The 26,504-nt window shown below is 55.2% G+C and overlaps 2 protein-coding genes across 12 annotated transcripts; one reads left to right on the top strand and one right to left on the bottom strand.

Annotated features, from left to right (window-relative positions):
* Positions 1 to 867: 867 nt before the first annotated feature.
* ZNF526 (zinc finger protein 526) lies at positions 868 to 5,841 on the bottom strand. 9 transcript variants are annotated; one of them, XM_042920913.1, is made up of 3 exons: positions 5,747 to 5,841; positions 3,660 to 4,026; positions 868 to 3,569 (listed from the first exon to the last, which is right to left on the bottom strand). In XM_042920913.1, exon 3 carries the CDS (start codon positions 3,546 to 3,548, stop codon positions 1,518 to 1,520), a length of 2,031 nt encoding a protein of 676 aa, XP_042776847.1. In that variant the 5' UTR covers positions 3,549 to 3,569; positions 3,660 to 4,026; positions 5,747 to 5,841; the 3' UTR covers positions 868 to 1,517. The 9 variants fall into 9 exon arrangements, with proteins under 9 accessions (XP_042776847.1, XP_042776853.1, XP_042776851.1 ...); XM_042920919.1 differs by having other exon boundaries at positions 3,660 to 3,759; positions 5,747 to 5,837; XM_042920917.1 differs by lacking the exon at positions 5,747 to 5,841 and adding an exon at positions 5,638 to 5,715 and having other exon boundaries at positions 3,660 to 3,759.
* On the top strand, positions 5,842 to 24,173 carry DEDD2 (death effector domain containing 2). 3 transcript variants are annotated; one of them, XM_042920923.1, is made up of 5 exons: positions 5,842 to 5,930; positions 8,072 to 8,438; positions 9,924 to 10,046; positions 14,246 to 14,386; positions 22,958 to 24,173. In XM_042920923.1, the coding sequence occupies exons 2-5, from the start codon at positions 8,111 to 8,113 to the stop codon at positions 23,347 to 23,349; spliced, it is 984 nt and encodes a 327-aa protein (XP_042776857.1). In that variant the 5' UTR covers positions 5,842 to 5,930; positions 8,072 to 8,110; the 3' UTR covers positions 23,350 to 24,173. The 3 variants fall into 3 exon arrangements, with proteins under 3 accessions (XP_042776857.1, XP_042776855.1, XP_042776856.1); XM_042920921.1 differs by lacking the exon at positions 5,842 to 5,930 and adding an exon at positions 7,328 to 7,467; XM_042920922.1 differs by lacking the exon at positions 5,842 to 5,930 and adding an exon at positions 7,328 to 7,505.
* The last annotated feature ends 2,331 nt before the right edge of the window (positions 24,174 to 26,504 follow it).

The following is a 26,504-nucleotide window of genomic DNA, read 5'->3' as shown; positions in this document are numbered from 1 at the left end:
CTACCCCAACTTAGTCTGACTTTCACAGCCTTCCCAGGTCCAGGCCTCCCCACCTGAGCACTTTGGTCTGTAGAGGCCTGGTGGGAGCCTGCCCCAGGAACCGGCCATAAATCATCCATTCCTGTTTAGGGAGGGAAGGACTGCCACTCTAGGTAGACTTCAAAAAGGTTGGGGATCCCTTCTTGTTCCTAAGGCCTCTGATCTTTCAAGGCCTCACCAAACCCCAACTGCTCGGTGACACTGGCTCACCTCTCCTCCAGATGTAGCAAATCCCCTGAACATCCCTACCCCTGCACGGGTTTCAAACGTCGCACTCGCTCAACGGTACTGGTTACAGATGTGGGCTGAAGGCACCACCTGGATTCAAATCTCAGCGACACTGCTGCCTAGTGTGAGACCTTGGGTGAGTGCCTGTCCCTGTTTTCTCATCTGTACAGCAGGGCTAATGCTGAGATCACCACACGGGCCCGCCGGGTCACAATCCATGTGCAGTGCGAGCTGTGGTGCCTGCCACGGCTAGGCGGTCACGTGTGCTGTCATTGTGGCTGTGAGTAACTGGACGGTCTCCAAGCACACCAAGAACTCACCCTCTCTGCAGTGTCGTCTGCCTGTTCCGTTCTCTTCCTCTCTCACTGGTGGATTCCTAAGTTTTCCACAAGGACTACCTCCTCCAAGGGGTTTGTTCCCTGCTCTGGGATCCCACCGTCCCTGTGCATCCCCAGCACCGTCCTGAGGATCCCGGGACTGAGATCTGCCTGCTCCCCAGGGGCAGGGCAGGAGCCTGACTCCTCTCTGGCCCCCGGCATGGCCCGGCATGTGGGAGGGAGGCCCGTGGACTCCCAGGCTGAATGAATCAATGACACACACTCAGAGAGCAAGGCCATCTGTACTTGTGTGAACTCCACTGCCACTGAGCACCTTCTGGGGTAGAGCCTGGGTCTGGGTCTGAGTCATTCCCGGGGTTCCAGCATCACCCAGCCTGCAGCTGAGTACGTGGGTACCTAGAGACTTCCTTCCGTATTGTCAAAAGTGAGCTTAAGGAAGCCCAGAGAAGTCCAGTACCTCTCTCTCCACCAGGCAGAGCCAAGTCCTGTATGCCCAGGGTCCAGGGAAGGTGACAGTCTTGGGGACAAGCGAGAACCCGCAGAGGTATGCAACAGTGCCCAGCACAGGTCTGGCACGTGGTCGGGGCTCAGGAAAGGTTACCTGACATTGCTGGGCACCAGGGTGACAGGTGCAGAGCAAAGAGCCTAGGCAAATGCTACTCTGCAACGCACCGGGGGGACCCGGGACAGATCACGTCCCGTCTCAGGGCTTCAGTTTACCCCGAGGCGGAGAAAAGTGACAAGACACACCCGGCAGGGCCGTTGTGAGGAGTCAGTGGGTAAGAGGCCAGGGTGGATCCTGGCACCCAATCAGGTGCCAGAGTGGCTTGCCAGGGGGTGGTCCCCTCTCTCCCGGAGGTGCCCACGATTGTTGTTGCAACCAAACTCTTTTATTGCTGCTCTTCGGCTGCGTCACACGAAGGCCGCGTCCAACTGCAGCAGCCCGCTCGCCTCCCCGGCCCCCAGGGCGGCCTGGCACAGCTGCAGCGTGTCCTCAAGTGCCAGAGGCTGGGACGTCTCGATGATGGCGATGGTCTCCCCCAGCTCCGTACACATGATAGTCTGCTGAGGCTCAGGGGGCGGGGGCGGGGCAGGAGGTGGCGATCGGGGCGGCTGCAGGGTCAGGGTCCGGGCTCGGGCGTGGACACGCTGGTGCAGTCGCAGGCCTGCCAGGGCGTGGAACCAGCGGCCGCAGGTCCCGCAGTAGTAGGGGCTCTTGTTGTACAGACCGGTGATGGGGAGGCGGGGTGCGCGGGCGAAGGCCACGGGCCGCAGGTGCAGCCTCCGGTGCTGCTGCAGGTTGGAGCTCTGCGTGAAGCGCTTGCCACAGTCCAGGCACTGGTAGGGACGCGCACCCGTGTGGGTCAGCTGGTGGCGGCTGAGGTTGGCCAGAGAAGCAAAGGTCTTGCCACACGAGTGGCACTGGAAGGGCCGCTCGCCCGTGTGTGTCCGCAGGTGGTTGCGCACGTGGACCAGCTTCTTGAAGCCCTTGCCGCACACGCCGCAGCGGTGACGCCGCTCGGGGGGCCCGTGGACCGCGCGCCGGTGCCGGGAGAGCCGGGAAGCCGAGGCGAAGGACTTGGAGCACTGTGGGCAGGGCAGCTGGGCGGGCGGGGCGGGGGGCGGCGGCGGCGGCGGCGGCGGCGAGGGCTCGGCCGGAGCCGGGGAGGCGGCCGCCAGCGCGGGGGGCGCCCCGCTCTTGCCCGCGTGGGTGCGCCGGTGGTAGAGAAACTTGGTCATGTTGCTGAACGTCTTGCCGCAGCGGCAGCGATGTAAGGGGTTGGCGGTGTGTGCCCGCCGGTGAGCCACCAACGTGAGCTCCGTGCCAAAGCCGCGGCCGCAGTCCACACAGAGGTAGCGGGCTTCGCCGCGGTGCAGCCGCAGGTGCTGCTCGAGCGACGCCGCTTTCTTGAAGACCTTGGAGCAGGTCGTACACTCGTGCGTGCCGCCGACGTGCGCCCGCCCATGAGCCAGCAGCCGGTTCGCCGAGCTGAAGCTGCGCTGGCACTGGTCGCAGTGGAAGGGGTGGGCTGCCGATGCCGGGCCGCGGGATGCCCGCCGGTGTCGCCGGCGTGCCTCGGCTGACGTCCAGTGGGGGGGACAGTCCCCACAGGCCCTGGCCCGGCCGGCTGTGGCCCTGTCGCCTCCCGTGGCGTCATCACCAACCTCTGCCACCACCTCCTCCTCCTCCTCCGTCTCTTCATCGTCTTCCTCCTCCTCCTCTTCTTCCTCCTCCTCGAGCCCATTGCGCTCTTCTTTCTCGAGGGAGTCAAAGTGGGTGCCCTGATGCTCCAAGAACTCCTCGGGAGTGGCACAGAGGGTGGAACACTCGGGACACTCGTAGGGCTCCATCTTCACTTCGGGTGGAGCAGGGAGGGGAGGTGCCGGTGCCGGGGGAGGCAGAGGGGGCAGCACCGGTGGTTCGGCCGCCGCAGCAGAAAGGTGCCTGGCCTTGCGATGAGCCACCCACAGCTCAGGCGAGGGGAAGAGCTCCTGACAGTCCCCACACTGGTACTGGATCTGGCTCGCAGACTCCCGGAGGTGGGCGTCCTGGTGGGCCAGGAGCTCACCAGGGGACAGGATGAGCTGGCTGCACTCCCCACACTGGAAAGGCCCATCCTCGGTGCCCGCCATGAGCTCTGGCTCCAGGCCAGCATCCTGGGTGACCAGCGCCTCCTCCTCTGTGACAGCAGGCACATGCCGCTCCTGGTGAGAGAGAACTTCCTCCAGCGTGTTGTAGAGGCTGCCGCACTCAGAGCACATGAACTGGTGGTGCTGGAAGAAAAGGGAGGAGGCGAGGGCCTCCCCAGGTGTCATCTCGGTCACCTCTGTTGACATCTCCGTCATCTCTCCTAACATCGGTGTTGACGTCTCCATCGCCCCTGGTGACATCTGTGTTGGCATCTCAGCCGCCTCGGCCACCTCAGCCGCCACCTCTGCCATGGTGGGGAGGGAGAGTAGTGCCTGGAGAAAAAAGGGGAAGCTGGTGAAACATCGAGAACCTGAGAGAAGCAGGGATGTCTCAAGAGCTTCCTTGCCCATCCTGTCGCTCACCAGCCTCTGTCAATCGGCAAGCCTGCATCCAGTGCTCACGCCTCCGTCTTCAATGAACCTGTGGTTCTGTAGCCGACCCCTGCCCCAGGGTGCCGGGCATCTGTGAGAGAGACAGCCTCTTTCAGTCTGGCCTCAGACATCACCCTCCCTCCTTACCCGCAGGGCCAGTTGCACCCTTTCTAAGGACACCTCTCTTTATGCCTCTCAACGTCTGCCTGTACAGTCTCCTCACTGTTCAGCCCCGTTCCTCCTACTGTATGTACACACAGACATGCAGCAGTGTTTGAGAGCGCAGGCTTCTGGACCGGACCGCCCTTGGCTTGAATCTGCATCCCACCACTTACTTCCTCTGAGACTGTTTTGTCACCTGTGAAACGGGGTAAAAGTAGTACTGACCACAAACACCCTGGTACTTGAGAAAGGTTAGACAGAACCATGACTTGGAGTTCGCCAGAGATGCTGTTTTTGAGTCCTAAGTCTTTGCTGTTGCCATTCCTTCTGCCAAGAGAGTTCTCTCCTCTTCTTGTCCAGCAAACTCCTGCCCAGCATTTCCTTTGTGAAGCCTTTTCTGATAACATCTCTACATTCTCAGGGTGATGTCCATCCACTCCTTCCTCCTTTGGGTTCCTATGGTAACCTGTGCCACCTCTATCATAGCAACTATCATGAGTCCGGGTTGCGGTCTGTGCTCCTCTCCAGACTGAGCATGCAGGCAGGGCAGGTCTGATTCACTGTAGGGGCTGATGTCACCAACAAAACCACGGACCTGGGCCAGGGATTTTTAACTTCTGAACCTCCGCCTATGTGCCCTGTCTCCCCTTCTACATGCGTGGGCTCAACCCAGGCCTCTTTACACAGCAGGGGCTCAGAGGCACTTTAGCAAATGACTGCCCTCCCACCCCCTGCTAATTTTCTGAATCCAGTCTCCACTCTCTCAGTCTTTAACTCATCTGTTAGTGCCAGAGGGCTGGTGGAACTCAGCTTACACCCAGGCATGCAAAGTTGCTCATATTAAGCTCCCGGAGGGATGTTAGTCTCTTCATCACTGATGTGGTTCCAGCACCAAGAACAATGATTAGCCCACAACAGGTACTCAGTAGATATTCTGTGAATGAATAATGCTCCCTCCAGGAAGTGAGGCCATGAGAGCTTAACTCTCCCTGTGCCCATTCTTCCACCAGGCCAACTTTCCTATTAGACCGTGAATTTCCACAATAACACAGCCTAGCACATGACTCTGTTTTCAGCTGATATCCAATAAATGTTCCTCGAATAAATGATTCACTAAAGGCCCAGGAGTTACTTTTTCTTAACTACAAATCCCAACTCCCTAACTAATATACGAGTCGCCTGGGCCCTGCACACAACGGCCACCCAATAAGGTATCTTCCTGAAAGTAGTCAACCCGGAGCCCAAGACTTCAGTTCTTCCTTGTTTACAGCCCCACACTCCAGAGAACTCCCATGGGGCGAGGCCCAAGGCCTGGGGTAAGGCTTACACAAAGTAGGCACCCAGTAAATGTTCTTCCAGAAGGCTGCCTCGAGTAATCTAAAATTCGGACTTTTCGCCCACATTCCTCTCTTCCCAATTATGGGACTGTGTACTATCGGTAGGAGAGACAGGGGCTTTTTATACCATAGATCAGTAAGTCCTTCCAGGAAAGAACCCACCAGGGGCCTGGAAGTTCAACTTTTCCGCTACACATCCCATTTCACCGACCGCACTTCTCAACTCCGTAGCACGAGAGTACCCTGTAAGGGCTGGGGGCGGCGGGCTCAAGGGTAGGGTCCTGCACGCCGCAGAAGCTTAATCAATGCTCTAGGGCACATAGGAAGGAGCGCTCTCCTTCCACTCCGCGCCGCTCCCGCCCTAGCGCAGGCCCCAAGGCTCTTCGTCCCTCAGTGTCCCCTTCGTTCTCCCTCCGCCCCCTCCGTACGCCCAGTGCTCTCTTCCCCCGCCCGCCCCGCGGCGCCCTCACCCGTCTCTCTCGCCTCCTGCAGCCCCCGCCGCTCTTGACACAGACCCTCTCTGCTCCAGGCGTGCGGGACCCCTCACTATCCACACCTACCATTGGGCGGTGCCCTTACCCGTGGCAGCCAATCAAAGCTGGCAGCAGACGGCACGCGCCCCCGCGCCTGCGTGTTGACGCTCAGGCGGGGTTCGGCGAGTTTCTCCACGCACACAACTGTGCCCTGTGGGCGGAGTCGGGCCTCAGACAAGCGCCTGCGCAGTTCTCCTGGGCTGCTATGCCAAGAATCAGAAAGTTAAGCGGTGAGAAGAGGGCATCATTGGAAAAGAGGGCCCAGGGAGTGGAATGGGTGGCGGGAGACCTTGACAGAGGTGTTATTTCATGGCTGAAGAGGCTGAGCATCTCCGAGAACACAGCTTTGGAGGAAGACACAGCTTTGGAGGGTACTTCCCCTCTCTGGACCTCACTTTTAGTAGTGTGTAAAATGGGCTTGACTCACCTCAAAGGCTGTTGAGGGGATTGGATGAAATCAAACACGTAAAAGCTCTCAGCACAGGGCCTGATACACCGTGGGTGCTCCCTATAACCCATGTAACATGGACATAGTCCTTCCCAGTTTGTAAAACTGCTTTCCCTTCCCTCCCACTCTTCGGTTGATTTAAGGATATTCACCGGGCTTCAGTAGGTGACAGTTGCCATCGGAGGGAGGGACTCTTTCGAGGTCACTGCTGCAGCCCAAGTAGAGCCAGTGCTGAGCCAGTGCCAATCAGGACCCAGGTCTCCTGCCTTCTAAGGAGAGATAATCCCAGGGATGGGAACCACTCTGGGTAGGGGACTTGTTTCAAGGCACGTGCGGGCCTTGGCCTTGACTCACCAAGGTGTGTGTGGGGGGTGTCACGGGGGTGGCCACCGCGCCCAAGGCCCTGCCCCGGGGAGCTGCTCAGACACACAGCCTGGATTCCAGTTCTCTTGCTAGAGAGAGTGCAACTTGTAGGTGCAGGTTAGAAGAGGGGGTATTGGAAGGCCCTGTGACCTTGGAGGGCAGAGATTGGAAAGGGTTTCAGAGGGAGGGGTGTTTGAGACGGGGACAGGGTGTCTGACTGTAATGGGGGACTGTGATGGATGACATCAGGAGGTGCACGGTCAGGATGGAGGGGTCTATTGCAATCGGGAAGGAGGTATTGGTTCCTAACATAAGATGCGGGAGCTTCCTGGTCTTGATCAGGGGAAGAACTTAGCTATGGGGGTTTGTGTTGGATGAAGGGAGATTTCAGTCGGGGGCATGAGATGGCACAGTTGTGATGTAGGTTCCTGGTTGCCATTAGGAATAAGGGGCAGTGTAATGGGGGAGTGTCCAATTCCTGATCATAAAGGGGTCTAGGCGCTATTTGAAGCCAGGACTGTCGGGATTGTGGTCCTTTGCCATGGGCAGCTAGGAGCAGTGGTAATGTGGGCGTCTAGGTCGTGATTAGGATGGAACTGTAGTACATGAGATGGATTTGACGTGGGGGGCAACGAGGACCCGACGGGTTAAGTCACGGGCTCACAGAAGAACCCTGCAACCAGGTACCAGATCCAGTTCAGAGGCGGAATCGCTCTCGCTTTGCGCAGGCGCAGCACTGGCGAGCTAGACGCTACGGTTGGAGGCGGGCCCGGAGGGGTGGGGCTTAGAAGCTTCACTCTGCGCTTGCGCCGAAGGGGCGTGGCGGTCGCACCTGCGCGAGTTGGGGGAAGGAGGAGGGGCGAGGTGACGCAGGCGTAATAATAGAGAAGGTGCCAGAAAGATCCAAAACAAGTGGCTGCGGCCGTCGCCCAGGAGTCGTCAGACGCCGGAACCCGGTGAGGATCCAGAGAGGCCTGAGGGCGACTGGTGGCGGGTAGATGGAACCACTTGGGTGTTGGGGAGAGAGCGGTACCGCCCTTGCAGGGCGAGAGGGTCGGGTTAGGGCAGCACCACCTGTGTGGGGCGAAGGGCTGCTTTGGTAGGCTCCACTTGTGGGGGGCAGAGGGTCGCTTTCGGAAGGTATGATTTGGGTGGAGTCGCGGCGCTGATCGGACAGTACCACTGGCCGGAGCCAAGGGGCACGTCCGGACAGTGCCACCCAGAGTCAAAGGGCAGTTGGCAGGGTGCCCTGGGATGGGCCCCCCGCGCTTATTCGGACCGAATCACGTAGTCGGGTCCGGAGGCTGGTTCGGGACATACCACCTGAGGAGGGGCGTTCGGGCTGGGTCTGGGAGGACGAGCGGGGTCTAGCGTCTCGACCTGTTACTAGGGGACCTCGGGCGATACCATTTCTTTCTGGGGGAAGGGGGAGGCAGAGACGGCTGGGTTGTGAAAATAGCCTTGCCCAGCGGATCGAGTTTGGGGAGACACACTGGCGGGGGTGGGGTTAGGGTCCCCGCGTCGCTGACCATTGCCCCCTCCCCTCTGTGTGGGTTCTAGGCCCTGGTTCTGAGCTTGTGCCGCCCCCCTCCCCCGGGTATGGCGCTGTCCGGGTTGACCCCGGCCCCGAGCTGGGAGGAGGATGAATGTCTGGACTACTACGGGATGCTGTCGCTTCACCGTATGTTCGAGGTGGTGGGCGGACAGCTGACCGAGTGCGAGCTGGAGCTGCTGGCCTTCCTGCTCGACGAGGCCCCCGGCGCGGCCGGCGGTCTGGCCCGCGCCCGAAGCGGCCTGGAGCTGCTGCTGGAGCTGGAGCGCCGCGGGCAGTGCGACGAGAGCAACCTTCGGCTGCTGGGGCAACTCCTGCGCGTGCTGGCGCGCCACGACCTGCTGCCGCACCTGGCGCGCAAGCGGCGCCGTCCAGGTAAGGTTGAATGGGAGGATGACAGACTTCCGGTGGGGACAGGGCCTTTCTCTCTCTAGGACTCTATGGTTGCCAGCGATATGGACAGCACCGTATCAGCCTATGTCCCAACCCGCGCCGCCCCTCCTCCCAGAGTATCAATGAGGAACACAAGAGGGAGGAGGCATGGCTTTTTGGGAGAGGTGAACTTGTGGAATTTGGCCACATCAGTGAGGTTTGTGGCCAGTGTTTATGGAGGGCTTATTTCATGCCAGGCACCACGGTAAGCCCTTCGTGTGAACTATCCCCTTATATTCTCCTAGTAATCCCATGAGGAAGTTCTGTTAGTGTTCCCACCATACAGAGAAAACCACAGGGTTAAGAGGAGTTAAGCAGCTTGCTTACATATAAGAACTGAATCCTGTGTGTTGAGCACAGAAGTTACAAGGTGTTGGGACTGACACAGTGTGTGTTCCATGAAGCTTATATTTAGTGTGTGGGGGGGAGGGGAGCAGCCATTAAGGCAGGTAATTTATTTTTAGGTTTGGTTATAAAAAGATTAAAGCAAAGTTAACAGAATATAGAAAATAGGCAGCGGTTTATAACGAAGGCGGCCTTTCTCAGATTGGATAACCAGTGAAGATTTTCCTGAGAAAGCGACGTTTGAATGGAGGCTGTACTGCTGATGTGCATAGATCTCACAGGAGAAAATGCTAGGCAGAGGGAAAGACAAGCTTTCACCCCTTGGGTCAGGAATGAATTTGGTATCATCAGAGACCTGTGTGGCAGGAGCAGAGAGGGAGATAAGCCACTTTGCACAGGGACGTGCAAATGACACATGTAGAAAGTGTGGGAGTCAGGATTCAAAGGCAGCTGGCTGGCCTCTGAGGGCTTGGCTCTGCCCTTAATCCTCTGAGGGAAGTACTCATGGAGGAGCAGTCCTAAGAAGATGAGGAATTCAAGGATTTAAAGGACAGGAGTCCTTTGTGTGTCTTGGGATCGAGTTGTTGAGCTCTTGGCTGGGTTATTAGGGGTGCAGTGGATAGTTGGGGAGGGGGATTGTGACCTTCCCCTGCCTAAAGATAACCAGGAGAAAGGCAGCACTAGAGAAGAAGTGACAGTGTTTTTGGAAAAATGTGTCTGGAGGTTAGGCTACGGAAGAGAAGATTTGGGGACCGTGCTTACTCCTTGGGGCCTCAGGGAGAGCTGGGGGCAACATTGCAGGGGCCTGACGGTGACTTGGCTTATAGAATAACCCTGACAGTTGGAGCTGCTGTAGATAGGGGTGGGGTGGCCCCGGGAGGTCATGAGTCTTCTCTATCTCTGTAGGCATCTAGCATCCACCGGGCAGGAAGCCTTTGAGAGGGAGCAGATGTCTGGGCTCCAACCTCTGGGAACCTGGGCTCCCGGTGGAGCAGTAATCTATCTCCAGGTGGGAATTGGAGGCTGGGCCTAGGAGGGTGCCAGACGCTGTGAATACTTCTTTCCATTTTTCTCTCCGTGAAGTGTCACCGGAACGTTACAACTATGGCACCTCCAGCTCTTCCTCAAAAAGGACAGAAGGCAGCCGCCGTCGCCGTCGCCAGTCAAGCAGTACCTCAAATGCCCAGCAGGGTCAATGGGAGACAGGTGAGCCTAGGCCGGTGGGCAAGATGGCAGCGTCCCTTTCTTCCTTCTGAACCCTGATGAACCCGCTCCATCCTGGCCCATTAAGGAAGGGGACCAAGGGGTCATTCTGTCTCCGCATTCCTTTGTGTGTATGTGTGTGTGTTTATTCTACAAAAGTATGTGTCCAGAAGCAATGAATGGAATTGTTTGTTGTGGTTTTATAGTTCATCTGAATGACCTCACGTGGTGGGTATTCTTCACGTGGCTGTCTTTGCTGGATACCTTTCTGGGATTTACTCGTGTCGAGGACCTTTAATTGGTTGCTTTTAATTGCCGTGCCAATTCATTTATGCAGCCTCCTCTTTCCTAGTTCCTGAATTATTCAAATATAACTTCAAACATACAGAGAAATTGAAAGATGGATGCAGTGAACACGCTCCTATCTTTCACCTCGATTCAGTAATTTTAACATTTTTGCCACTTAAAAAATTTTTTTTTTTTTAGTGTTTATTTATTTCTGAGAGAAAGCACGAGCAGGGGAGGGGTAGAGAGAGAGGGAGACACAGAATCTGAAGCAGGCTTCAGGCTCTGAACTGTCAGCACAGAACCTGACTTGGGGCTCAAACTCATGAGCCATGAGATCATGACCTGAGCCAAAGCTGGATGCTTAACTAACTGAGCCACCCAGGTGCCCGTACACTTTGTCACTTTTGCTTTATGTGCATGTACATGTACACGTAATGATGGGTTTTTAGTTGAACTCTTTGAATGGAAGTTACAGCCATCGGGACACTTTCCGTTTAAATAGCAGGCATTTTTTGAGAATAAGGAGAATGTTCTAGGCCACTTCCAGACCGTTATCACACCTGAGAAAGTAAATAGTAATTCTCTGATATCCTAATGGTTCATTTTCAAATCTCCCCAAGAGTGACTCTACTTTCAGGACTCACTCATAGTTGAGTTTCTCTGCTTTGAATTATTATGTCTCCTTAATCTCTTAGTTTAGAACCCAAACTTCTCCCCAACTGTGTATTTGTTTTCTTTTCTTCCCATGACATCCGTCACCTTATTGACCTGGTCAGGCCCGTTGTTTTGTAGAATGTCGCGATTGTTTCAGGAAGTGCCTGATAATTTCCTGCTGGTGTCATTTAACTGGTTCCTTTGTCCCCTGTATCTCCTGTGACGTGGGAAGCCACTCCCCCCCCCCCCCCCCCCCCCCAATACTCACACCAGGAGACAAGTGTGGCAACAGCCACTGGGCATTGTTTATAGTTTATAAGTTGAAACTTGGGTAATTTCCAGGAGTAATAGCTTAGTGAGGTAAAAGTAAGGTGCAAAAAGAAAAAAAAAAAGTGGGTCAGGAGGCTTGGTTAGATTCAGGTTACATGTTTTTGGCAGGAATGTTCGTCAGTCGATGCTGTGTGCCTCGCCGTGGAGTGCATCAGGAAGCTTAAGGTCTGCTTTTCTTGCTGTGAGGGGGAAGTTTGATCACTTGCTTAAGGTGCTGTCTGCCGTATTTGTCCTTTATAAAGGCACATTGTCCCCTTTCATGGTTAGTAAATAACCTATGGGGTGACACTTGGGCACATCCAGCTCCCCAGCAGTATCGCCCGTGGGTTTAGCATGCACTGTTGATCTCTGCCTGAACTGGTCATTACATTGGTGTTCACAAAAGGATGATTTTCTTACTGTTTTTTCAATGTCTATCAGCTGGCATGTAGTCTTTCAAGAGTTTTTCTGGGGCGCATGGGTGGTTCAGTTCGTTAAGCGTCCGACTCGATCTCAGCTCAGGCCTTGATTTCAGGGTCGTGAGTTCAGGCCCTTTGTTGGGCTCTGCACTGGGCATGAAGCTTACTTAAAAAAAAAAAAGTTTGTCTTTTCTCTCTCTCTTGTCCTGAGGGGTGGGGGAGTGTCACTATGGACTCATGTGTTATTATTTATTTACTGGGTTAGAATATGTTAGTCATTCTTACTGATGTTCAGCTTGACTAGCTCCTACTGTCTTTTTGATTTGCTTCCATCATTCTTTGGGCTTCCTGCTCTGTGCCACTGTAAGGCGTCCTGGACTCAGCTTGTACTTTTCTCTCTCCAGCCCTGCAATCTGCTGTTTCCAGAGGCCTGGTTTCTTTTAGAGGCACTGGCATGTAGAGAGCAAGACTTGGGTGCCGAGTAGGCACATTTTTCTGGGTTCTTTTAGTGAACAGGGTTAAAGACTGCTTTAAAAAAAAATTCCTATTTGGGGCAACTGGGTGGCTCAGTCGGTTAAACGTCAGACTTCATCTCAGGTCATGATCTCACAGTTCATGAGTTCGAGCCCCGCATCAGGCTCTGTGCTGACAGCTTGGAGCCTGGAGCCTGCTTAGGATTCTGAGTCTCCCTCTCAGTCTGCCCTCCCCAGCTCTCTCGCACTCTGTGACTCTCTCAGAAACAAAAACAAAAAGAAAAAACAAAAAAAACCTATAAAATTTTAAAAATAAAAAAAAAATTTCTATTAGTGTTTTCAATTCAAAATTAACATTACGAGGATTTTTTCTTCACATTAAAATTTTTGTTTCTTTGTTTTCAAAAAAATTTTTTTAAGTTTATTTTGAGAGAGAGCGAGTACAGGAGGGGCAGAGAGAGAGAATCCCATGTAGGCTCCACGCTGTCAGTGCAGAGCCCAACTCGGGGCTCGATTTCAAGAACTGTGAGATCACGTCCTGAGCCGAGATGAAGAGTCGGATGGACGCTGAACAGACTGAGCCACCCAGGCCCCCTTTAGAATTTTGGTTCTTAATAACATTGGGAAAATGGATTTATTTGCTTCATTTTACAACAATCATAAAATAGCTTTGAAAATATGACGTCAGTACCACTGCTGACTACATCTACTGAACGAAACATACCATTTATTTGTGGTTCTTCCTGTCCTAGGAGTATATCCCACTGAGAGTTTATACAGGCAGAATGTTCTTCCAAGTTACTTGAAATAATTCTCTCGTTCGTGTTAGTAATTATATGTATATGTGTGTATATATATATGTGTGTGTGTGTGTATATATGTGTGTGTGTATATGTGTGTGGGTATATATAGGTATACATATATATATACATATATATATATACACACATACACAGCTAGATTCGTTTGTTTCTGTTTAATTTTATGGTTGGTGTTATTTTGGTCTCTTAAATTTTTAGAATATGTAAAACGGTTATATGACTCAAAAGTCAAAACTAAGGTACATAGGAAAGATGTTCTTAGAAGTATCATTTCCAGTGTTGCCCCCACCCCCTCGTGAATAGGTAACCAATTTCACTATTTCCGATTTATCTTTGGTGTTTTGTGTTATAAAAACAGCAAGTATGTATGTATTCTTGTTTTCTCTTTTTTTAACGTAAAATGTAGCAAATTATAGCCACTTACATTATATTTTACTTTATTTCACTAAACAGGCTACTCCGGGAAGTTACTCTGTACTACTTGTCAGATATTTACATTATTTTCACATTTAGATAGTTATAAACAATGCCCCAGTGGCTTGTTTCCTGGTGTGAGTGTGCAGGGGTTTCTTCAGGGTCAGATGTGGGACTGCTGAGGGGTGGGGTGTGCTCTTCTGAATGATGCTAGGTTATACTTACTGGTTATGTATTTTCCTTTTTTAATGTTTATTTTATTTATCTTGGGAGCGAAAGAACACGGGTGAACACGGCAGGGGCAGAGAGAGAGGGAGAGAGAGGATTCCAACCAGGCTTCGCGCTGTCAGTGCAGAACCCGATGCGAGGCTCGAACTCACAAACTGTGAGATCATGACCTGAGCGGAAATCAAGAGTCGGATGCTTGGGGCACCTGGGTGGCTCAGTCGGTTAAGCATCCGACTTCAGCTCGGGTCATGATCTTGTGGTTCGTGAATTTGAGCTCCGTGTCAGCCTCAGACCCTGGAGCCTGCTTCTTCAGATTCTGCATCTCCCTCTCTCTCTGTCTTCTGCTCACACTCTGTCTGTCTCTCTTTCAAGAATGAATAAATAAGCATTAAAAAAAAGAAAAAGAGTCAGATGCTTAACTGAGCTACTCAGGTGCCCCAACTGTTCATCTTATGGACAGGGCCACTGAGGTTCAGGAAGCAGAGGGGCTCACCCAGGGTCTCATGGCATGGAGACCAGCCTTGAGCTCTTCTCCAGGCGCCTGCCTCAGTGCTCTGTTATCCTGGTCTCAGCATGCCCTGTCTTTCCCTCCTCAGGTTCCCCACCGACCAAGCGGCAGCGGCGGAGTCGGGGCCGGCCCAGTGGTGGTGCCAGACGGCGGCGGAGAGGGGCCCCAGCCACCCCCCAGCAGCAGCAGGAGCCAGCCAGACCTGCCTCAGAAGGCAAAGTGACCTGTGGTAGGTGTCTGCGGGCCTTGGTGAATGCATGCACGGAGCCTGTGACAGGCTGCACACAGGGTGGGAGAGACAGGCACTCGTCTGGAGTGTGGCACACCTAGTGGGTAGGCAGTGGCTTCTGTCTTTCTGGACTCGGATGTCCTTTCTGTTATTATCTTGCTTGTTTATGTCTGGTCCGGAGTTGAAAGATCACAGGTGCTACCTTCTCCAGGAAGCCTTTGCAGACCACTCCCTGCTCTCAATTTCATTTGCTTTTTCAGTAAATGTTTTCATGGGTTTATGTATTTTACAGTCTTTTCTTCTGCAGTGGTGGAATATCGCACAGGGGAAAATGAGGATCCTGGGACAGGCGGCCAGGTTCATTTCTTGGTCTTGGCACTTAAATAGCTTGTCTGACCTTGGGCAGGTGGCTGAACTCTTTTGTGTAAGATGAGGCTGACAGTGGTGATTTTCAAGTAGGGTTGTGGCGAGAGAAAATGAGTTAAGCCGGTAATACATTCACAGCAGCGCCTGGCCTGGGGCCCATGCTGTGCGCTGCTTACCAGTTTGTGCCTCTTCATGCTGTTACTGTGCAGTGTGCTTGGGACAGGAATAGCGGTGAGGTCCCTGCCCTTGGGGAGGCGACCTTCTAGTAGGGCGACAGATCAGTGGAACTGAAGCTCACTTTATAGATAGTGCCATGAACAGAGGGTGGGGAGTGGGTGGAGGAACCCGGCTGGAGCCGAGCTGCTGGGCCCAGCAGGCCTTGGAGTAGATGGGAGTTGGGATTTTATTCCATATGGCGAGTGTTATGTAGGGTTTTCAGCAGAGGATTGGGGTGCCCTGATACTTGGTCTTGACGGAACTCCGACTCCATCTGGAAGATCAGTTAATAAACGACTTACGATTTATAAAGGACTTAGACCCGTGCTAAGCGTATAGGGCACGCTCTGCCAGGATGTGTTAAGTAATTTGAACAAAGAGGAAGCAGAGAATTGAGTAAAGAGGCTGCACAGCCTGAGCAGGTGAGGCCGAAGGTCTGGCCCGGGGAAGTTCTGTTACGGAGAAGGGGTGGACTAACAAGGCTGCCTGGGCCTGCAGGTGTGCTGGGTGGGATGGGGTGTAGGGGGGAGATTCGTGCTTAGACTTTGGCTTTGAGAAAGTCTCCCTGGTCCTAAGGGGAGTAGATGGGTGCGGGTGGGCTCTCTCTCTCTCTCTCTCTCGCTCGCTCGCTCGCTCAGCCCACACCACTCTGGTTCCTCCTCCCCCGAGTGTCACATGAGGCTGCAGATACCTGCGCTGAGTGCTGCCGGGAGGAACAGACCAATAGAGCCAGCCAGTGTCCTCCAACAGCCCCCAGCTTGTGGGGGTGGCTGCCCGGTGTGACTCTTCTTCGAGGCAGGCAGTAATTACCAGAGCCCCCCAGAGCTACCTGGCTGGCAGAAGGAGTCACTGCCTCCTAGGGAGCCTGCTGAGCAGAGGCTGGGGAAGGGTCTCTAGTTGGCAGCAGAGGCTGGGGAAGGGTCTCTAGTTGGCAGCAGAGGCTTCGGGTCTCTTCCCTGAGGGCAGGGCTGTGGCAGGGAGGTGCTTACATAGGGTGTGGCTGGGGCTTGCTGGGAGGACTGTAAGCAGGTCTGACTGCTGACTCACTGGGCAGGGTGGGGCTGGAGGGAGGCCCTCCCCAGTAGGGCCCTGGTTGTTGGTTGTTTCCTCTGAAAAAGCAGGGATGGCTCACCTTTTTTTTTTTTTTTTTTTTTTTTTTTTTTTTTTTGAGAGAGAGAGAGAGAGACAGCACGAGTCGGGGAGGGGCCAAGAGAGAGAGGAAACACAGTATCAGAAGCAGGCTCCAGGCTCTGAGCTGTCAGCACAGAGCCAGAAGTGGGGCTCGAACCCTCGAGCTGTGAGATCATGACTTGAGCCAAAGTTGGACGCTTAACTGACTGAGCCACCCAGGCGCCCCCGGGATGGCTCACCTTTAACAATGTCTAATACCAAGGGTGGAAGGAGGCGCTTCCAGACCCGAGTGATCTGCTGTTCTTGTCCCCTCCTGTTGTGTGAGAGCTATGGGGGTTAAGCCCTAGTCAGCTGCCCTCCCGAGAGGGGTAGAACTAGACTAAACTTTGTTTCCAAAGGGGAGCGACATCTGGAGTATCCTGGGTTTGGACACAGGACCTCTTTAGTTTCCATTCTTTCAGAGACATCCATTGGGCACTGTGCTGGGCATGCTAGTCACTTGGCCCTGAATTCTCAAGACAGCCCTGAGGTAGGGGTGATAGCCCCGACCGGGCAGAGTGGCAGGGTCAGTTCCTTCTCTTCTCCCACGTGTGTTCTCAGAGCATTTACTGCATGCTCGGTACGGTGGGGATGGCAGATGCTTGTGCTCACAGGGTGCATGGTTTGGTGGCAGGAGACAGAAACTTCAGGTGGCGACTGAGAGAAGGAAGGGCAAGGGGTGGGGAGTGATGGGAAATGCAGTTTAAGAGGTATTTTCAAGGGAGGGTCGTCTCAGAAGCCCCCTTGGAACAGACCGAGTGAGCATGTAGATGATTGGGAAAGAGGGTTATATATACAGGACAGCAGGTGCCAAGGTCTGAGTAGGAGTGAGCTGGTGGTGATGAAGGGATGGTGAGGAAGCTGGCGAGGCTGGAGTCAGGAGCAAAAGGAGACAGCTAGGAGGTGAGGCCGGGAGAGGTGGTGGGGCCCATCCTGCGGGGCCAGCAGCCATGGGCCAGGGCTTTTGTTTATTTTTTTTTTTTTTCATTTATTTTTTTTTAAAGAACATTTTTAAAATGTTTGTTTATTGATTGTTTTTTAATGTTTATTTTTGAGTGAGAGGCCAAAACACGAGTGGGGGAGGAACAGAGAGAGGGAGACACAGAATCTGAAGCAGGCTTCAGGCTCTGAGCTGTCAGCTCAGTGGCCCTGTCCATAAGATGAGCAGTTGGGGCGTCTGGGTGGTTCAGTTAAGCATCCGACTCTTTTAAAAAAAAAAAAAACAACTTTTTTTTTTTTTTTTAACGTTTATTTGTTCATTCTTGAGAGACAGAGTGTGAGCAGGGGAAGGGCAGAGAGAGAGGTAGACACAGAATCTGAAGCAGGCTCCAGGGTCTGAGTCTGACACAGGGCTCAAATTCATGAACCGCAAGATCATGACCTAAGCCGAAGTTGAAGTTGAACTCTTAACCGATTGAGCCACCCAGGCACCCTGGTGTTTTATTTATTTTTGAGAGAGCAAGCACAAGTGGGGGAGGTGGCGGGCATCAGCGGGGTGGGGGGGGGGGGGACACACAGGATCTGAAGTGGGCTCTGTGCTGACAGCCGGATGCGGGGCTTGGACTCATGAACCGTGAGATCATGACCTGAGCTGAAGTCGGACGTTCATCTGACTGAGCCACCTTGGTGCCCCTCGTTTCTTTAAATGATGGAAAGCAACCAGAGGATTTGAGTGACAGGATGAGCTTTGCTTTTTTCCCTGTTTTCTGTGGAGAAGGTACAGAGGCAGATACGCCAGCGTGATGAACCTTGTCCCTCTTTCACCTGGTTTCAGCAGCTGTCAACTCATGGGTGATCTTGCTGCATCATCCGTGTTGTTTGGGAGTCAATTTCAGGTGTCTTGTTATTTCATCTGTAGATTTTCCACTGTGTACTTCTAAAAGATCAGAATTCCTTAAAAAAAAAAAAAAAAATACCACACCAAAAAAACCCTGTCTAATTGGCGCTCTTAAGATCCAGTTGTCTCATGAGTGCTGGCTCTCCTAACCCTCTCCTGACCTCAGAGATTTCCCCATCTTGCCGTTTTCTTTCCCTTGTCCCCCTTGCTTTGTAGTTGTTGAAAGTAGTTCTGTAGTTTGACAGTTGCATCCTGCGGTAGAGGGATTGAATGTGTTCTCCTATTGTCTGTATTTCCTGAAAATTGGTGGTCAGGTCTGGAGAGGTCTGATCAGATTCTGGTTTGATGTTCTGTTGTATTTTCAAGCTCGCTTCCCAGGTGGTATCATGGCCTTCCATCAGGAAGCAGGTAGCGGCTGCTGATTTTGTCTCTGCCGTTGGTGGCAGCCTCTCCTTATTGTTCAGTAGAATCTTAATGTTTGACATGTCTCAGGGAAGAGACTAAAGCAAGGGATGGGGTGCCACCGTGTCCAGAGGAGGATGGTGCTGGCCCTGGAGTCTGGTGACCGGTCTGAGGTGACCACACCCCTCTGCATCTCCAGGGCCTCCTTTGTAAAACCAGAACCTGCTGGGAGTCCCCTCCCGTTTCCCTTGGCGTCTCATTCTGCCCCAGAAGGGAGGGGCAGGAGGACGAGGGGGCGCTGGGGCCCACCTGCGTACGGGAAGCCAGAGCATCTCTGCTCACTAAGACAGTGTAGCCACAGCCTCTGCCCTGGGGGCAGGGAGCCTCTGCACAGCTGCCCTAGTGGAGAGGGACTGTGGCCAGAGGAAACGACTTGGCCGCACGGGCGCCAGACGGTCTTTGAGCCTTGCTCCTCCTCAGTGGCGCACCTGGGCCAGGCAGTCCGTTTCTCTGCACGTCTGCTGCTTCTGTTATGGCCCAGCCACCTTTGGCCTTCCCTGACTCCTGCCCTGGCCCTGTTCCTGACCCCCCTGCTGCTTCCGCAGTGCAGCTGGAGTCGTCTTGGCGTGAGGTCACGTCCTTCCTGAGGCCCTCCGAGGGCTCATCATGTGCCAGGCACTGGCCTCCGCTCTTGACTTTCATCCAGCTGTGTCATCCCCAAAGCGGCCCCACGGAGAGCAGGTGCTGGTTTTATGTAGGAGGCCCTGGAGGTGCGGAGGGGTGTGGTCACCTTGGGAGGCCGGGGACTCCCTGCTCCACCGGGTTCGGCCCCGCCCAACCCGCCCCTTCAGTCGTGCCCTAGTGCCCTTCTCCTCGAGGTCCTGCCACACCGACCCCAGCCTGTGAACACCTCAAGTGCATTTCCTGCTTCCGGACTTGGCGTGCGGGCCATGCTGTATTCCGGGAATGCTGCTCTTCACTCTCCTGGTTTTTCTCTCTCGACCTACTTGCTCTTCACATTTTACTTCCAGTGTCATTTCCTAGAGAGGGCCTGTCTGATCACTGCCATCTAAGTTACACCTCGCTCTAATTTTCTCTCGTGGCCCTTGGCATGTCTTTTAATTCCAGGTTTCTATATGTCGTTGTGTGAGAGGCAGCAAACAGGACAGGGGTAGTTAAGAGCTCAGGCTCTGGAGCCAGGCACCCCAGTTGGAATTCCAACCCTGCCATTTCCTGTCTGTGTGGCCTTAGGCAGGTGATTCATCCTCTGTGCCTCAGTTTCCCCATCTGCAGAAAGGAGGTAATAGCACTGCCGTATGAGGTCGCAGGGATAATCAGAGGCTTAATAAATGTGACACGTGTGTGCAGGCTGTGGTAAATACTATGTATGTGTCAGCTGTTGCCCTTCAGTCATTTCGGTGAGGACTAAAGGAAAGACTGAGCTTGGTGCCCATGATTCAGGGCCAGGGACAGAGAGGTGGCTCACGTACTGTGTAGGTCTCCTTTTTCCTCATGGAGTCTCCTTGTCCTCTTTCTCTGTGTACCACACTCTCGTGTTCCAGACCCGAGGTTGGACTGTGGTCTGGTGAAGGATTTCCTCGCTTGTCAGTGGGGATGAGGAAAGTGCTGTGGGGATTTGGGGCCCATGGTTGGGAGAGCCCTTGGGTAGGACCTGGCCCATGAGAGGTGCTCTTTAACTGGGGTTCCGTATCTTCCAGGCCCACTTGTGGCGGGGGGGATGCACATCACGCCAGCATTCCTGGCACTTTGTAAATATATCTGTTGAATGAAAGAATGGATGGGACACACACTAGTCCATCCTGGTCCTGTTGCCCCTCCACCTGCCATGGGTGGGGGATAGGCTCTGGGTGAACAGTTTCTGCCATGGGTTGAGTGCCGATCTGTGCTGAGGAGAAAGGCGATCTGGGAGGATTTCACCTGCATAGGATGTGCGGTTCTGTGGGCTGGGACTTGCTGGGCGAATGGGTGTTGCAGGGCAGAGGAGGTGGACAGGTCATTGTGTGAGTAAGGCTTGTGTTGGGGGCACTGCCCTTGTGCCTGGAGGGCAGGGGATGGGGGAATGCAGCCAGGACCGAAGGAGCAGAAGAGGTTGACTTGGGTCCAAGTGAGAGAGGGCCAGGCCTGGGCAGGGGCTGTGGGCTAGAGAGGTGGGTGTTGAAATCGCAGTTCCTGTTTCTGGGTGCCTTCTGCGTCCTAGGCCCTGGGGCAAGTGCTTCATGAGTCGCTTTATTTAACCCTCATGACCACACCGTGCGGCAGGGGCCTCTTGTTTGTCTGTTTATGTTTTTCAGATGGGGAAACTGAGGCTCAGAGAGGTGAGGTCACATGTCCAAGGCCCCACAGCTAGAGAGTGGCAGAGCCGGGACTCGCCTCAAGGTCTGTCGGACTCCGCCACCTGGCTCCGTGCCTCTGCCACTGAGCTTCCCTGTGTGGCCTTAGACAGGTGCTGCTCCTTCCAGTCCCCTGCTCCCTGGCCCCCACCGACTGAAGGCATGGTCAGACACTCATGGGAGGCAAGGATGTGGGCCCAGAGGTCTTAGGTGGTTTGTAGGTGGAGGGGGCTGGGTCTTGGTGCTGTGGGAAGTTCTAGGGGCCGAGGCCAGGTAGGTTTCCTTGGGCCTTGAGCTGAGAGGGTGAGGTTCCCCTCCAGGCCGAAAGAGGAAGGGTTTGGGGTTTGGGGTGGGAAGAGGAAGTGGGTGGTACTGAGAAGTCATCTGGGGGAGCAGAGACCTGTCTTCCACCTTGTGCTCTGTGGCTGACACTGTGAAAGGTAAAGGGAGTTGGGGACATGGCCCTCCCCCTTCCAGAGCTTCAGTTTCCTCATCCGTCGAATGGGTTGACGGCCCCTGCCCCCCAAGGCTGATCCTGTTCAGTGGCCTGGCCTAAAGCATTTGGCACATTGGAGCTTCTGGCGGCTGCTGTTCTTGGAGCACCTGTCAGGCACGGCTTACTGTGCTAGCTGGTCCTTTTCCGTCCATTGCTCTCTTTTTAATCCTTTTAACAATCTTTCAGAGTCGGAATTCCCCGTTCAGGTAAGAACCTGGGCTCAGAGAGACTGACTTGTCCCAGGTCACACAGGTGGTGCCTGGAGGCTCTTGGGTTAGAATCGTCTCCGTGGACCCGAAGCTGTCCTCTGGGGCACCGGAGGCTCAGTGACCTCCGTGGAGGTCTGCCACTCCCCGGCCAGGTGACCTGGGGCAAATCACTTCACTTCTCTTTGCCTCCATTTGCTCACCTGTAAATTGGGGTGATAGCAGGGCCTGCTACATGGTGTGTTTGTGGATTAAATAAATTCGGAGTGCTTGTTGTCTTTTCCAGCTCCTAGCTGATCCTCAGGGCAGCCGTGTTGTGTGGGGAGGAGGTTCTGTTAGTAGCCTGAGTCACGGGTGGGAGTTCAGTAATCCCACAGGGAGGTGACATGCCTGAGGTCACATTTACAGGGCCAGTCTAGGAAGTCCCAGGTCCTGTGCCCTGTGCGGAGCTGCCACCTCATTTGGGCAGATGTGGGCGGGGTTCTAAGCGATAGCAGCGCGACTCAGGCTGGCCTGAGCACAGAGGGAGTGGATGGTAGCTGAAAATCCAGGTGTTCCCAGGGCTCGCATGGGGAGCTCCGTGTTTCCGTCTCCTTCAGTGATTCTGAGTAGGCCTCGTGCTCTCTCCCCTCTCGGTGGCCGAGTGACCTCCCGCAGCTTCGGGCTTACGGCCCACTATCTCAGCCACCTCTGAGGGAAGAGAGCGCCTGCTACCAGTCGAGCCAGCCCAGTCTCAGCCTGGAGATTCCTGGGTGGTGCTCACTGGGTGGATGGGTGCCGGCGATGCGGCTGGCCCTGCAGGAGTGTCCCTGAAGGCAGGAGGGGGTGAGGCTGGTTGTCTCAAGGCAGGTCCTTTAGTTCACGTGTTGATTCTTTCACGAGTATACATCGAGCACCCACCGTGTGCCACAGGGCTGCACAAGTGAATGAAACAGTCCCTTCGGGGACTCGGGGGCGGCAGGGAGACAGGTGGTAAACGTGACGGTATAAAGGAAAGTGCAGAGGAGGTTAGAAAGTGATATGTGCCTTGGGAAGAAATGGAGCAGGGTCTGGGAGACTGGACATGTTGGGGGCCAGGGTGATGGTGGTAAAGTTTTAAGTAGGTTAGATGAGGCCTCGATGGGAAGGTGGCATTTGAAGGAGGAGAGGGAGCAAGTCCTGTGAAGACGGGCAGAGCAGCTCCAGCCAAAGGAGAGGCAGGGCTGGGCAGAACCTGCCTGGTGGGGGGGGCGGTGCAGCAGGGCACTGAGGCTGGAGCGGAGCACGTGAGGGGAGGGGAGGTCGCCAGGTCAAGAGGTAACAGAGGCCAGGCCCCAGGAGGGAAGCCATATGAGGGTGTCACCCGTACTTGGGTGTGGTTATCAGAAGGGGGAAGGATGTGGGGAGGTGCAGTGCAACCCATGGTGGGGTGGGAGGAGCCTGTTGGAGGAGGCTCGACGGTGGGAGGAAGGGTTGCGGTCCCCCTGGTCCCATTGCGCAGTATCAGTGTGTTGGCTCCTCCCTGACCAGTCGTTCCTTCCTCCGCAGACATCCGGCTCAGGGTGCGAGCAGAGTACTGTGAGCACGGGCCTGCCTTGGAGCAGGGCGTGGCATCCCGGCGGCCCCAGGCGCTGGCCCGGCAGCTGGACGTGTTTGGGCAGGCCACCGCAGTGCTGCGCTCCCGGGACCTGGGCTCTGTGGTGTGTGACATCAAGTTCTCGGAGCTCTCCTATCTGGACGCCTTCTGGGGCGATTACCTGAGTGGCGCCCTGCTGCAGGCCCTGCGGGGCGTGTTCCTGACTGAGGCCCTTCGTGAGGCCGTGGGCCGGGAGGCTGTCCGCCTGCTGGTCAGTGTGGACGAGGCCGACTACGAGGCTGGCCGGCGCCGCCTGCTGCTGATGGAGGAGGAGGGAGGACGGCGCCCAACTGAGGCCTCCTGATCCTGGACCTGGAAGGACTGAACCCACCTCCCAGCCTCCGGGCCACTTTCTCCCCCGGAGGACATCCATCTCTGCCCCTAGAGGACTGTCACTCCAGCAGCTCTGAGGACTGGACAGATGGCCTGGCCCCTTGACAGCCTCTCCCACAGGATGTGGGCTCTGAGGCCTAAACCACTTCCACCTGAGTTTTCTTCCCAGCCTTCCCCCAACCCTACCCCCAGGTGTGTTCCCTCAGCTTCAGGAGGCCAGGGGCACAGGCATGCAGACCGGAAAGGAGGGAGGCACATCTACACATTCACCAAAGGCCCCCTTCACACCGTGTCCCTGAACCTGGGCTTTGTGCACACATGCACACTGCCCCCTCTGGAATTTCCCCTGGCTGCCCTGGCCTGCTCCACACATGTCTTTGGCCTCAGGGCTTCTCTCTCAGGATCTCTGATTTTACTGCCCCCAACCCTGGACTCCAGCACCGCTGGGCCCTGGGGCTAGGGTGCACATGGGGCCTGCTCACCTTGCCCTCACATCTCCACAGCCGGCCAGGGCTCTGCCCAGCTTCCATACACAGACCTGGCTCCACATCCTCCTGCCCCCCCAGAGTTGGACGTGCAGACTTGGACATGGACCTGCACCCAGCGTGTCACACCGCAGTGCATGTCACACCACAGTGCAGCAGCATTAGACCAAGTGTGTTGTTGCCTATGGGGCCAGGATCAGAAACCCAACTTCCTTCTCAGAAAGGGAAGGCAGAGGCTTGGGGCTGATGGGAAAGGCCTTTTATAAATGGCGCCAATAAAACTGCCCTGGACTGGGGCTTAGGGTGGGCATCGAGACTCCCTAGGACTCTTTCTTTACGGGCTGGAGGAAGGAGCTGATGACGTCCTGGGCCCAGTATCAGGCTAGAGGAAGGGCAGGAGGCCGGAGTGTCATCTGCCGCTGCTGCCAGAGGCTTGCCTGCCTCTCTGGGCCTCAGTTTCCTCATGTGTCAAAGGAAATACTGCCTTGGGGTCATACCTCTCTCAACCCCGTTTGCACATGTTTGGCCCTTGGATGTTCCTGGGAGTACTAACCAGTGTTAATTTTATTCACTGAGGTGGGCTAGATATCTAGCCCAAAGCTTTGGAAAGCGAGTGGATCATGAGCCACAGTTCTCTGCCTGGAATCCCTGTCCAGATGGCGCCTCATGCCTTCTGAACAGTCCTCTCCTAAATCTGGACCTGCATGCTTCCTCCTGAGGCCCAACACCTCTTCCTGCTGCTGTGGCTACAGGAGGTTGTGGCCTCCTGTTCTTTCCCCACCCCTTGTTTAAGGGCTTAGGAACTGAGGTTTCTTAATACCCCATGTTTTCCTTACTGCGTGGGAAGGGAACCAGGGCTGAGGGTGGGGTGAGAGGGGTTGGGCCGGGACTGCTAACATTTCATGGGGGGTGGGGGGCTCCTGTTAACATTTGGGAACCTGGACCCCTGGCCTCCGTTGGTGTGTAGGAGCAGAGTGGCAAGTCTAGGAGTTGAGTCCTGTCCAGGAGTCAAGACCTGGTCTAGCTAGTGGCTATGTGACTTCAGACTGTCATACAACTACCCTCTCTGAGAGGGAGCTTAGGTCTGCTGGACACCCACTCAAGTTCTATTATCCCCATTTAAAAAAAAAAAAACCACTATTTTTGAGAGTGTGAGTAGCGGAGGGGCAGAGAGGGGGATGGGATCCTAAGTGGGTTCTGTGCTGACAGCAGCGCCCCCCTTCTCCATGCGGGGCTTGAAATCATCATGAACCGTGAAATCATCTGAGCTGAATTCTGACGCTCAACCGACTGAGCCTCCCAGGCACCCCTTTACCCCCATTTTTGACAGAAGACGGGCTTCAGAGAGGGGAAGTGCCTCGCCTAGAGGATAGAAAACAACTGTGCTCCAGAGCGTCTTTCCTCTAGTGGACGGCAGGTTGGGGAGATGGGTGGGGGGATTTCCACACCCCTTCCCTCCGGTTCGGGGACCCTCCTTGGTCTGGGCGGGAGTAGGTTCTCCGGTATTTGGGGCTTTCCGTACTTGGGAGTGGAAGCTGCTGCTGGTCCTGCCTCTGCTGCGCCAAATCGCGGTGTGCCTCTCCATCAGGCTTTGAAGCGTGTGTCTCCGCCCCTTATGAATGATGGACCCCGCCTCCTAGCTGGAAGAGATTCGGGCCCAGTCCACGCGTCAGTTCCGCGGCACAGGCCCTGCCCATGCTCCGCCCATCCCTAGTCTTCAGGCCCCTCCCACTCCACCCACGTCAGCCGGAGGTCCGCCTCCTTCGCTGGCACGCGCGTGCCCGAGGTAGGGACGCCTAACCGCGAGGCCGCTGGAGCCCGCGCAGGCGCAGTGCATGCTAGGAGCCGGCGGTGGCGGGAACCTTGAGCTGTCTCGCGCCTCCGGAGCCTCTCAAAGCGCGTCCGCTGTGGAGCTCGCCTGGACTTGCCAGAGCCAGCGCCGGGCACCGGTGGTGACCGACACACCCTTGAGGCCCAGAAGTGAGTCAGACCCAGGCCATAAAGACAACCCAGGGAGATCAAAGAGCTTCAGGAGTGGAGAAAGATTCCGTGGGGCAGGGCACGGACAGGCTGCGACCAGGAGAAATAGGGGCCTGTGGGAGCTCAGAGGAAGGTAGTCCATGGTTTCACAGACGAGAGGAGCCTGGAGCTGGCTCATGAAGGATGAATAGGAGTTCCACCGAATGACAGAGAGTTAGCGTTCCAGCAGAGAGAACAGGCCCTGTGAAGGCCTTTAGGGAACATTCCTGAATGGGATGTAGAGAGACAGATGGACACAGTCAGAGGTAAGTGGCTGTGCAGAGTCAGACGCCCCTTCATTTTCACAGCTGCCATCTGCCCCTCCCCCTCCCTCCCGCCCAGCCTGGCGACCGATGTCAATTACAGTACAATTACAGTGGAAGCTGGTAATGTGAGGCGGGCCCCGTGTGTCTGGGGCGTGGTGGCGCGCGTGTCCCCAGCCCTGCGCCGGCCTCTGCCGGGGCCCCTGACAACGCTCTGGCGGGGTGGTGGCCCCGGGGAGCTCCTGTTCTGATGGGGGTGGGCAAGCTCTGGTCACCCAGAGCGGGCAGTGACCGAATGAGCAGCAGAGGCTGGGGGAGCCCAGAGGGCCCTGAGTGGAGGGCCTCAGGAAGGCTTCATG

Source organism: Panthera leo, chromosome E2 (genome assembly GCF_018350215.1).
Source record: "Panthera leo isolate Ple1 chromosome E2, P.leo_Ple1_pat1.1, whole genome shotgun sequence".
Classification (NCBI taxonomy): domain Eukaryota; kingdom Metazoa; phylum Chordata; class Mammalia; order Carnivora; family Felidae; genus Panthera; species Panthera leo.
This window is presented reverse-complemented; position numbering and strand designations above follow the sequence as displayed.

Coding starts and splice junctions, on each gene's coding strand:
- ZNF526 (XM_042920910.1), bottom strand. CDS start 5,730: ATGGTAGGTGTGGATAGTGAGGGGTCCCGCACGCCTGGAGCAGAGAGG. Junction 3,570..5,637: donor GCAGGAGGCGAGAGAGACGG/GTGAGGGCGCCG, acceptor TTTTTTCTCCAG/GCACTACTCTCCCTCCCCAC.
- DEDD2 (XM_042920923.1), top strand. CDS start 8,111: ATGGCGCTGTCCGGGTTGACCCCGGCCCCGAGCTGGGAGGAGGATGAA. Junction 10,047..14,245: donor GCAGGGTCAATGGGAGACAG/GTGAGCCTAGGC, acceptor TTCCCTCCTCAG/GTTCCCCACCGACCAAGCGG. Junction 14,387..22,957: donor AGAAGGCAAAGTGACCTGTG/GTAGGTGTCTGC, acceptor CTTCCTCCGCAG/ACATCCGGCTCAGGGTGCGA.